Source organism: Panthera leo, chromosome A3, assembly GCF_018350215.1.
Source record: "Panthera leo isolate Ple1 chromosome A3, P.leo_Ple1_pat1.1, whole genome shotgun sequence".
NCBI lineage: Eukaryota > Metazoa > Chordata > Mammalia > Carnivora > Felidae > Panthera > Panthera leo.
Window position 1 is genome coordinate 132,677,368 of NC_056681.1, and position 12,964 is coordinate 132,690,331.

General features: G+C 41.8%; 1 protein-coding gene across 2 annotated transcripts in view; it reads right to left on the bottom strand.

The window, feature by feature from the left end:
- TAF1B (TATA-box binding protein associated factor, RNA polymerase I subunit B) overlaps positions 1–12,964 on the bottom strand; it is a 67,454-nt gene that overhangs the window by 28,396 nt on the left and 26,094 nt on the right. For both annotated transcript variants that reach the window (XM_042933701.1, XM_042933702.1), the window contains exon 8: positions 9,480–9,579. In XM_042933701.1, coding sequence (XP_042789635.1) covers positions 9,480–9,579 — 100 coding nt within the window. The remainder of the gene's footprint in view (positions 1–9,479; positions 9,580–12,964) is intronic.

Sequence of the window (12,964 nt, forward strand, 5' to 3'; positions counted from 1 at the left end):
AATAAAAAGTTTTCCAAAAAAATGTTCTCAATATGAGCAAAAAAGGCAAAGTACAATGGTTATTGCTACCAAGACATAATCTCATATTATTTTTATGTTTACACTTTCCACCAAAATCTCTAAGAAATTACTCCCCTATCTTACCCCGTCCCCTCACTCAAGAGTAACTTAAAAACAGTCAACAAAAGAGATTATTTCTAGGGCAAGTATTTTGTGTCAACAAAAGCCTATAACCGTGACCTTCCAATAACACAGTCCAGCTGGGTGAAAATTTTTAAACAAAGATCATACTAGTCATAACATTCATGAATAGAAATTATAATTTTATTTAAAAATCCAAGAATGAATGAGCAGTGAGATACTTTAGGCATTCAAGTAAGAATTTTTTTAGGTAACGCTCATCTAAAACACATTTGACTACTGAGTCTACTTGTAAATGTCTACAGATTAGTATCTGGCATACTTCCATTTCCCCTCACCAAGGATTAAATACAATGGGAATTGACTTTCCACCATAAACACGGAAGTAGAAAAATCCATGAAATAACAGTTTCAGGCAATGGACACAAGAAGCATAGGACTATAATCCCTGAAAGAAGAGAAGTGAAAGGCCCGGTTCACTGCCTGGAGGCGGTCTCCAAGCTGTGGTTCAGGGAGTGGGGAGTGAGACAGAGCCCTGCGGTCTTGCTGAGTTGAGGAGACAGAGACTGGTGCTCCCGAAAGCTGAGGTGGCGATAATTTGCAGGCAGAGTACCAGCGAGGATAAAACCACACACAGAGAGAACTCTGGAGATCTGCAAAGAGGTCCTCTCAAGTCTTTGGCTGAGTGCTGATTCATGCATGTGTGAGGAAAAACCCAAGGCCGGTGGGGCGGGGATGGAAGGGTGTCGGGGGAGAAATCACTGGATTTTTTCCAATGAATCCAAATAATTCCCAGAGCTCATACAAGGCACCAGCTGCAGTAGGAAGACTTCATAATACTGGGAGTATTGGATAGAACTTTCTGAGGGAGTATACCATAGTAGCAGGGTTAGGTTAGTCCCAGAATAAAGGCCTTAGACCAGCAATGAAAAAGCTTAAAAACAAGCTTCTAAAGGATCAAACTGATCTCTAAATTACCTAATTATACACCAAAACAAAGATCCAGTATTCAACAACATAAAATTCACAATGTCTGCATCCAGTCAAAAGTTACCAGGCATGAAAAGAAGGAAAATATGACACATAATCAAGAGACAAACCAATCAATAGAAACAGACCCAGCAATAACAGAGACAATAGAATAAGTAGACAAGAACCTTAAAATATCTACTATAAATGCTGGCCATATACTCAAGGACGTAAAAGAAAACAAGCATAACAAGGGAAATGGAAAAAACAAAACTAAAGTGAAATTTCTAGAAATGAAAATAAGAAGGTTCTGAAATCAGAGCCACACTCATTGGGTTTAACAGCAGATTAGACATTCAAGAAGTAAAGATCAGGGAATTTGGAGACATGACCATATCCAAAACAAACACACTGGGAAAGAAGATATAAAAACCAAACAAACAAATAGACCAAGAGCCAGAAGCCTTAGTGAGCTGTGGACAATATTAAGTGGTCTAACATGGAACTGGCATCCAAGAAAAAAATCAAGGGGAGGGCAGAAAAAAATATGTAAAGAAATAATGAAGGAAAAAATTCCAAATTTGATGCAAACTATACACCCACAGATCTAAGGTCAATGAACCTCAAGCATAAGAAACATAAAGAAAACCACGCCAAGGCACATCGTAATCCAACTGATGAAAAAAAGTGATAAAAAGAAAATCTTAAAAAGCAGCTAGAGGAAAAAAGACACATTACATAAAGAATAGAAAAGACAAGAATCAGAAATCAGGCAGGCCTATATATGACAAACCCACAGCTAACGGCATACTCAACGATGAAAAGCTAAAACCTTTTCCTCTAAGATCAGGAACAAGACAAGGATGCCCGCTCTCACCACTTCTATTTCACATTATATTAGAAGTCCTAGCTAAAACAATTAGGCAGGAAAAAGAAAGAAATTGCATCAGATCAGAAAGGAAGAAGTAAAGCCACCTCTACTTGCAGACGACATGGTACTATATATAGAAAACCCTAAAGCTTCCACCAAAAAACTATTAGAACGAGTAAAGAAATTCAGTAAATTGCAGGATACAAAATCAATATATGAAAAACAGTTGTGCTTCTATACACTAACAGAAAACCATCAGAAAGAAACGAGTTCTGTACACTGAAAACTATAAGACACTGATGAAAGAAATTGAAGACACAAGTAAATGGAAAGATATTCTGTGCAAGTGGGGTAGCAGGATCACTACCGTCAAAATGTCCATATACCCAAAGCAATCTACAGATTTAATGCAATTCGTATCAAAATTCCAATGTCATTTTTCACTGAAATAGAAAAAAACAATCCTAAAATTTGTATGGAACCACACAAGATCCCAAATAGGCAAAAACAATCTTTAGAAATAAGAACAAAGCTGAAGGCATCATGCGTTCTGATTTCAAACTATGTAACAAAACTATAGTAATCAAAACAGTACGGTATTGGCATAAAGACAGACACACACATCAAAGGAACAGAATAGAGGGCCCAGAAATAAACCCGTGCATATATGGTCAATTAATTTACAACAAAGGAGCCAAGAATATCTATGGGGAAAGGACAGTGTCTTCAATAAATGGTGCTGGGAAAATTGGAAAGCCACATGCAAAAGAAGGAAACTGGACCACTATTTAACGCCATACACAAAACTCAACTCAAAATGGATGAAAGACTTAAATTTAAGACCTGAAATCATGAAACTCCTAGAAGAAAACATAAGGGGTAAGCTCTTTGACTTCAATCCTGGCAATGATTTTTTGGGTTTGACAAACCCCTCCAAAAAAAAAAAAAAGGTGCAAAAATAAACAAGTAGGACTACATTAAACTAAGAAGTTTCTACACAACAAAGGTAACCACCAACAAAGTGAAAAGGCAAGCTATGGAATGGGGAAAAAATATTTGCAAATCCTGTATCTGAGGAGGGGTTAATATCCAAAAAAACATAAAGAACTCACATACTTTCATAGCATAAACAAAAAAATCTGATTAAAAAGGGAGCAGAGGAACTGAATAGACATTTTTCCAAAGAAGATATACCAGTGAACACCAGGTACATGAACAGGTGCTCAACATCACTAATCATCAAACTAAAACTAATACAAACTAAAACCACAAGGAGACGTCACCTCACACCTGTTAGAATGGTTACTATCAAAAAGACGAGGTAACAAATGTTGGCGAGATTGTGGAAGAAAAGGGAACACTTGTGCACTGTTGGTGGGAAGGTAATTTGGTGCAGCCACTAAGAAAAACAGTACGGAGGTTCCTCGAAAAGCTAAAACTATAACTACCATATGATCCGTCAATTCCATTTCTGGGTATACACGCACAGGAAATGAAAACACGGGGGCGCCTGGGGGGTCTCAGCTGGTTAAGCAACCCACTCTTGGTTTTGGCTCAGGTCACGGTTCATGGGATCGAGCCCTGCGTCAGGCTCTGTGCTGACAGTGCAGAGCCTGCTTGGGATCCTCTCTCTCCCTCTCTCTCTCTCTCTGCCCCTCCAGCGCTCGCTCTCTCTCAAAATAAATAAATGAACTTAAAATAAGAAAGTACGCTGGACACCAGAGAATGGGAGCAGGGAAGTTCAACACATGTAGCGGTGCACTCGTCCTTGAGGTGGACTGTGAGAAGCTGAAGATGAGTATTAGGAGTTCTAGAACAATCTCACACATACAGAGCCCACAGAGCTACAGTTAATACACTGATGGTGGAGAATAGAATCATAAAAAAAAAAAAAAAAAAAAAGTCAGTTCAAAGAAGGCAGGAGAACAAGGAAAAAAATAAAAACTAGCTGGGACAAATAACAGCAAGATAGTAGATTTAAACCCAATCATATTTATAATTACATTAAATGTCAACGGTCTAAACATAGAGTTATTTTAAAAACATGTAATTATAAGGCAGAGAATATCAGACTACATAAAAAAAATCAAGACCACCACATACTGTCTACCGGGAAGCCACTTTAATTTTTTTTTTTTTTAAAGCACCAGCAGGCATGAGCGTGCATGGGAGAGAGAGAGAGAGAGCGCGCGCGCACAAGCAGGGGAGGGGCAGCGGAAGAGGGAGGGAGAGACTCCTAACCAGGCTCCGAGCTCAGCACAGAGCCAGATGTAGGGCTCAATCCCACAACTGTGTGATCATGACCTGAGCCTGGATAAAGAGCTGGATGCCCAACCAAGTGACCCACCCAGGCACTCCCCAAGAAGCCACTTTATTTATTTTTGTTTGTTTGTTTGTTTGTTTGTTTTTAATATTTATTTCTGAGAGAGAGAGAGACAGAGCGTGAGCAGGGCAGGGGTAGAGAGACGGGGAGAGACAGAATCCAAAGCAGGCTCCAGGCTCTGAGCTGTCAGCGCAGAGACTGACACAGGGCTCAAACCCACAAACCACGCAAGATCATGACCTGAGCCGAAGTCGGGTGCTTAACTGACTGAGCCACCCAGGTGCCCCAGAAGCCACTTTAAAAATAAAGATGTAGAGAGGTTAAAAAATTTGTTTAAGATATATTAGGCAAATAATTTTTTTAAAAAATTGAACTGGCTATATTAACACTGAACAAGGTAGATATGAAAGCAATTATTATCAGGGGTGGGAGGGGTGGGAGAAAGGACGTTACATAGTGAAAAGAGTCAATTCGTCAAGGCAAAATATCCTAGTTGTTATGCACCTAGTACCTGAGCTCCAAAATACTTGAAGCAAAAACTGATAGAACATGAAAGAAAAGGTGGTCATCGTGGTTTTAGATTTAAATATGCCTCTCACGGTAACTGATAGGATGAGCAAAAATTAGTCTCAGAGTAAAAGTAAAACATGCAAGTAAACACTAACTCATTTTGCTTCTTTAAAAAAATTTTTTTTAATGTTTATTTTTTGAGAGAGAGACAGAAGCGAGTGGGGGATGGGGAAGAGAGAGAGGGAGACACAGAATCTGAAGCAGGCTCCGGGCTCTGAGCTGTCAGCACAGAGTCGGACATGGGGCTCGAACCCACGAACCGTGAGATCATGACCTGAGCCTTAAGTTAGACCCTTAACCGAGTGAGCCACCCAGGAGCCCCTCATTTTGCTTCTTAATTTACAAAATATTTATTAAGTCTCAAATTATAAAAACTTAGGAGGCGCAGAGAACAGTCTAGATTTGATACAATAGTGAGAACATACTATTTCAGGCTGAAAACCCGAATCACCAGCAGATATAAACGTGGCTCTAACAGTCGCAGGCAATCCTTCCCCCACTGCCTATGAGGGCAAAGCCACTCTTAGCTAAAGGCTTAAGCCGGTCTTCTGGGAAACGTAAGCCACACTGGCTACAACAACAGCAGTTTCTTGATTGTGTGCCCTATGTCACTCTTGCAGTCATTTACACATTTGGCAACAAGGGGATCTATTACTATTCGAAAGGACAAGGTATATATTTTTCAAAATAATTATTTTTTATGGAGTGAAGTTTGAGTGTCTCTGTGAGTATAAAGTGAAACCAAATTTCTAAACTCAAAAGGAAATTACTGGTTAGCCACCACTCCCAAGCATATAAACTCAGCCCAGGAAGCAATATCCTCTGCAAGAAGCTGCATTTATGGTAACCAAAATTAGAAAACACTATACTGAAAAGCAAGAATCATATCCATGAACTTCCTGGCACCTCCTTTCAGAAAACGTAGAAATGTGCATATTCAAAGTGGGTTTTGTTTTATTTATTTTTAACAGAGTTTTAAGATGAAAATTTTAATTTCCAAAAATGATACGTTTTTTCCCGCCCAGTAGCGTGAGGATAACTCTTCATCTTCTCCTCAGAGGAAAAGCTTTTCCATCCTGAGACCTAGAAGGTGTGTCCATTTCGACGTCTGTGATTCACCTGCACCTTGAATATATTATGTCAAATAATCCTCAAGAAAACCCTAATGAAGTAGGTGTTTACTTCTTCCCAAATCACATCTTTTCTTAGGCCTGTTTCCTTATTGAAAAACTAAGAAAAGTGGACTCAGTGATCTATAAATTTCCCTCCAGTTTTAATATTTCATGATCCATATAAAAGATCCCAGTGTCTATTTCTAAGAAGCTTACGATGTGGTTAAGGAGTTAAATACAAGTAAATAATTTTAGGCACTAGCAAAAAGTACAAATAACCTCAACCAAGCAACATTATCGATATAACTTGAGTGGTGAATGGTTCTGAGAAATCAGGTTAAAGCCCAGTCAGTTAGGATGTAAGACACAGAACATACTGAAGATTAAGGAAGACGAGACAGAAAGGGAGAGGAAGGGGAAGGAGGGGAGAAGCGGGGGGTAGGTGGAAAGAAGGGAGGGAAAGAGAGAGATAATTTTTTATTACCCAAGACTACACTGGGGCGATTAATGCAAAAATGCTGAGTTCCATTGGTCCCTCTAGAAAAACCACACAAATATAAAGACACAGACTGAGAATTACCGAGCTAAATGTCTTTTCCTTTCAGGGAACACTTGAACGAGGCTCAGATAACTAACCATGAACAATTTTTTAGCAGTTAAATTTGAAATTACTAATTAACGAATTATACAGATTTTCAAATCAATTATTTTTTTGATGTTTATTTATTTACTTTTGAGTGAGAGACAGAGAGAACAAGCAGGAGAGGGGCACAGAGACACAGGATCCAAAGCAGGCTCTGACAGCTCAGAGCCTGACACGGGGCTCAAACCCACGAACTGTGAGATCATGACCTGAGGTTCGTGGGTTCGAGTCCCACGCTGGGCTCTGTGCTGACAGCTCGGATTCTGTCTCCCTCCCTCTCTGCCCCTCCCCTGCTTGTGTTCTCTCTCTCTCAAAAATAAATAAACGTTAACAACAACAACAACAAAAGATGAAAAACCGATCAACCTTGAGTGCAGGCTAGTTCTGAAACTAAAAACTTGAGACAAACAGGGCTCCTAAGGTGGTAGGAACATCTTCTACTTTGTAAATATCTCCCTGACTTTACTCAAGTTCAGTCGCTCCACCACACCTCTGGCAAATTAGCTGGGGTCCGGAGTGCGGACTGGAAAAACAGGATGTGTCCTCTTGTCCCCAGTCCTCTAAATAAATTACCACAACCCTCCAGTCACGGAATGAATAAGTCACAGGAAGAAAACGTACAGCATAGGGACTACAGCCGGTGATATTGTAATGGTGCTGTAACGGGGCGCCCGGATGGCTCAGTCGGTTGGGCCTCTGACTTCGGCTCAGGTCATGACCTCCTGGTTCATGAGTTCGAGCCCCACGTCCGGCTCTGTGCTGACAGCTCGGAGCCTGGAGCCTGCTTCGGGTTCTGTGTCTCCCTCTCTCTCTGCCCCTCCCCCGCTCAAGCTCTGTCTCTGTCTCTCTCAAAAATAAACGTTAAGAAAAAATGTGATAGCGCCGTATGGTGACAGACGGCGGCTACGCTTGCGGTGAGCACCGCGAAATGGACAGACGTGCCGAATCACCACGCTGCATACCTGACACTAATGTCACACCGTACGTCAACTGTACTCAAATTTAAAATTTGTTTAAATTAAAAATAAAAATACGTGATCACAACCCTGCCCAATCGGAGAAACAGACTAACGTGCCTTTTCATAAAGATCCATCTGTCAGGAAGGCCACTCTGGCCGGCCAGCCTGTGCTTCGTGCCAGGACACGTGACCCACACGGGCACTTCCAGCCCAGATCATCCTCCCGTCAGACCCCCTATCCCCTGCCTTCCGGTTTCGGGTGCCATCTCCACCACAGGGCCACCTCTCGGTTTTGGTAACCAGTCCGGAGCTTCTTCGCTGCCTCGATGACCTACTTCCACTTCCTGTCCCCGCTTCTCATCCAGTGCTCCCTGCGTGGCGGGGTCCCACATTTGTCTCGCTCCAAACTAAGGCTGCCTTGGCCATGCTGGACTACGGTCAGAGTGAGAGTGCCAGGCAAGTTGCCTAATAGCTCTGTGCCTCAGTTTCCTCATCTGTAAAATCAGGGTAATAATAATATGTACTTCACAGGATTGGCCTGAATAATCAAGGAGTTCATAAAATATGTAAAACGGGGCCTGGTACATAATAAGTGCTACCACTATTATTATTTCTTCTTTGTCTCTTCCAGGTTCAGTGCTGGCTGCAACCATACCCTCCTTCCTTGTGCTGCCCGTGGACGCACACCACCGCAAGTCCAAGTGCACGAGGGACTCGTCTCCTCTCTCCCGGAGATGGAATAAACGGTGAGGACACAGAGGCAGCACGGGGAACCCGCCTCCAAACTTGCTTCCTCTCTTTAAATCTACAGGACCTGCTCCTGCACAACTGGTTCTGAAAGTGGAGCCATTTCTGGTTTAAAACTCTAATGTTCCCTGCAGATCACTCGTAGTGACCAATATTCTAAATTCAATGCAGATGTAAAATGTTACGGTCTTGTGCAAGCTTGTTTATCTGCATTTCCAATCATCCAGTCACTTCTGGCTCAACGCTTCAAAATCAGTACTTTATACAATTGTGTTTTCATAGCACCTACTTCAGTGTTTTGAAGAACCAGCGTAAAAAGGAGGGCAGAGCGGCAGGCGAACAGAGCCCAAGATGACACAGTGAGGAAGAGGCTGCAAGTTCGGTAGCTCCAAGCCGGAGACTGCCGACTGTATGGCCTTGGCATTCGTTCTGTCTCCCCGAGCTGTTTGCTGAGATGTAAAATTGGGATGACAGTGAACCAGACTTATGCAGGGGTTTAGTAAGGATCACAAATGTCTCTTGAACGAAACCACAGACGATGTAAGGTGGTGAAGGTTGGGAAGGCTATAACAATCATTCCTTAAGCGGGTAAACAGAGGATAATAGTTATAGTTAGGATCCTGCAAACCTTCTGATGAAGAACAAAGAGAAGATAATCTGAGCACTATAAACAGTGATAAAGACTGCTAATTAAAGGGACAGAAGCCCTTCCACCGGAGACATCTGAAGACGGATCTAGAAAAAGACTAATAAGCAAAGGACTGAAAATTGCACCTCTTGAAACAAGATAATAACTTTCTTCTCTTTTTCTCAAAAGCAACATAGTATGCAAATAACAAAAAACATTTTTTTAACTTGAGATTACCTAAAGGTCTCTACATAACACTTGTAAAATTCAGTCTTAACAATATACCCATTGGCAGTATGCACACCTCACACTATAGCTGTCTTTTTAGGATACCCTAAAGGATTAGAAGAAACCACGTGAGGAAAATAAATTATGACAAACGGGCAGAACAAAAACTAGATGCCACTTTTTAAAAAACTCCCGACACCAAATAGTAAGTCAGGAAAGGAATACAAATCACCATACTGTTTTTGTGTCTTATTAGTGACCACCAAGTAAAAAAAGAAAATAACTTGCCTCTATAGCAAAGATTCCTTTGTCACGCCCATATAATTTCATCTCTTCTGGAAAATGCTGAAAAGCATTTATGTAAGGAATATGTCCCTCTTCAACAAATCTGTATTTTGGAAAAGAAAGCTTCAGTAAGGAGTATGTACTGATTTCGCAAAGTAGACAAAAGGGCCGAAAACATCGTATTTCAAAGACAAGGTAAGACTCAGTTGAGAACGTCGTTTCTGCCACAAGATGATCAATCTGAAAATATCAACGATTCTCTGTGCCCACGTGTGGAGAAAGCATTTAGCCAATTATCTAATGACATCTTAAGCTTCTAAATAGATTAAGTCTTTCTAAGAAGTATGCGTCCTACTTGTCAACTCACCACCAGGCTTGCAGACACGGCATCCTTCTACCCCTCGCTCCCCTCACAGGATTAGCATCTGCTCTTTTACGTTTTTTTTTTAATGTTTGTTTATTTTTGAGAGACAGAGGGAGACAGCATGAGCGGGAGAAGACAGAGAGAGAGGGAGGGAGACCCAGAATCGGAAGCAGGCTCCAGGCTCTGAACTGTCAGCACAGCGCGCGACACGGGGCTCGAACTCACGAGCTGTGAGATCATGACCTGAGCTGAAGTCGGACATTCAACCGACTGAGCCACCCGGGCGCCCCAGCATCTGCTCTTTTAAATCACTTCCTCAGGGAGACCTTCCTGGACCCATTTTCCTCATTAGAACAGCTCCCTTGTCTACCCTCCTGTCACCAGGACCTGCCACTGGAAATAATTAAGGGAAGGGACCTTGCCCATTTGCTTATCACTCCACCCCAATGTCCAGTACCCGGTAGCTGACCAAATATCTTGAGTAAATTATTGAGTTGAAGAAAATCGCACCTATACATGTATATAAATACACACACATATTTATTTACAATTCATTCATTAATTCAACAGAAATTTATCGAGAACTAAAACCCAGCACTATTCGAGGCTGTGGGCACACAGCAATGAACAAAACAGGAAAATACGCTTGTTCCCGAGGAGTTTTATGTCCCGTGAAAAGAGAGGACAAACAAAACAAACAAATGGGATCTACAGTCTGTCAAGTAGGAAAAGATGGTAAGGAGAAAACTAAAGCAGGGAAGAGCACAGAGTGAGGCCTGGGGTCTTGCAACCTGGGCCATATATACGTATGCATCTGTTAGACTTTTAAAATAGGAAAATGGTTAAGGAAAATAAGATAAAGACAGGAATAAACTAGTATACAAATGTTCTGGGTCAAAGTCTCTGCTGTTGCTAGAACTAACCTGACATCTAGTTTTTAGCCTTTTATGTGTTAAAGAATATTGATTCAACTTTAGTTTCAGATTAAAAATGTGATTTAACTTTTTAGTCTACTGAAAGTTGAGAATTAAGTAGTATGTAAAAACGGTGCTTTGTGGGGGTGCCTGGGTGGCTCAGTCGGTTGAGCGTCTAACTTTGGCTCAGGTCATGATCCCACGGTTCATGGGTTCGAGCCCCACGTCGGGCTCTGTGCTGACAGCTCGGAGCCTGCTTCGGATTCAATGCCTCCCCCTCTCTCTGCCCCTCCCCCACTCGTGTTCTCTTTCTCTCTCTCTCTCTCTCTCTCTCAAAAACAAATAAACATTTTAAAAAATGGTGTTTTGTGGAGTTTAATGATAAAGCAGGCTTCTTTGGAGCAGCCCTATAGGGAAAACCACCCTCACCTAGTGTTCCTTCATTTCTTTCATTTACAAAAAGTGTTTGTGCATAGTGATCGGTATTCAATTATTTTGGAACTACATTCTTGGTTTTTTATATACAGGGCATATTACATGCTTATCATTTTTATAACTATGTAGTATTCCATGATGTGAATATATTCTTAATTTATGTAGTCATCCCCGCTATGTGATAATACATTTACGACAGCCCCAGGTGAGGATTAGTTCAGAGGGAATAAGACCTGAAGAGCCCCCACCGTGGTCCTAGCAGGACAGACAGATGGCTGTGGATGAGCCAGTACAGACAGTGCCGCAGTGCCCTACAGAGGCACACGCTCAGTGCTGTAGGAGCACAGGAAGGAATATAAACCTGACCAGGGGAAACAGAGACATCCACACAGAGCAGGTTTTGGCCATCTGGGGTTTTAACAATCTTCACCATTTATAAGAGTGCTGCTCATGACCTCTTTCCAAGTTTTGTGGGTTTTTAATTTTTTTTCTTTTAGAAAAATATAGAACTTTTCCAAAAAAAGAGTCTGAATCAATCCAGGAAGCTGACAGAGGAATTGCCAGAGACCAAAAGCCTCCCATATGCCCCTCCTGACCACGTTCCCTGAAAACAGAGTCTCTGTTTATAATTGGGAGGTGGTATTTTGCAAAAGTTTTAATCTGTGACAGGTTGGAAATTTAACAAATTGCTTCTCCATCACAGATCATTTAAGAAGTAATGCATCGGCGTTAAGCCGGGTCCACCTGCAAAACATCCGGAGCCCACGTACCTTGTTCCATTTCTGCTGCCACCACCCTAATCCAAACCACTGTCTCTTGCTTGAAATATAGCAAAAGATCTCCCAGTCCCTCTGCTTCCACCTCTGCCTACCTAGAATCCATTTTCCTCAGAGCTGCCCGAACGGTCAGAAAACGTCTCCCCTGCTAAAATCTTCCAGGGGCCTGCTATCACACTTAAAAGCCAAATTCTTAATGAGTGTGGGGTTTCCTTCTAGAGTGACGATTATCCTCTGGAAATAGAGGTGATGGTTGCACAACCTTGTAAATATACTCAAAACCCCTGAATTGCACATTTAAAAGGGTGAACGTTATTGTATGTGAATTATACCTCAATTAAAAAAAACCCAAACTCCTACCCTGGCTTACAAAGATCTGGTCCCTGCTTATTATCTCCCTGTCCTCACCCTCCTACGACTCCTTCAAATTCTTACTCCCGTCCCACGGGCCTCCTCTGCTCCTTAATCACACAGACCGTGCTCTTGCTTTGGGCCTTGGCACTGACGACCTCCCTCGACCTGGAGTTCTAGCATTTCTGATACTCACTGCTGCTCTGCTCCCATTCAAAGTGCTTCTCAGTGAGGCCTTCCCTCATGGCCAGTCTACAGTAGCCATCATCTGACTGCAATCTTCCACACAGCACTTCACTCATCATTTTTCATTTATTTCAGTGCTCATCTGTTTCCTCCTCTGGTCTTGAACTTCACGAGAGCAGGAACTTGTTCTGTATGGCTCACAACTGTAATTCAAGGGTCTAGACTCTAGAATAACCCCTACGTCGAGTAGGTATTCAATAAATATTTGTGGAACGAATGCACGTTGGCTATTTTTATTACTATTGTTATCGCTGGGGTAGTAGGCAGGCTTCTTTAAAGGCTGCCTTAAGATTTATGAATTTATTCTAAGGACTATGGATGCTGCTAAAGGATTAAACCGAGCAGTGACACGTAGGACGAGTATAAGAAATATGGGTACTGGGGCCAGGCTAGTGATGTATT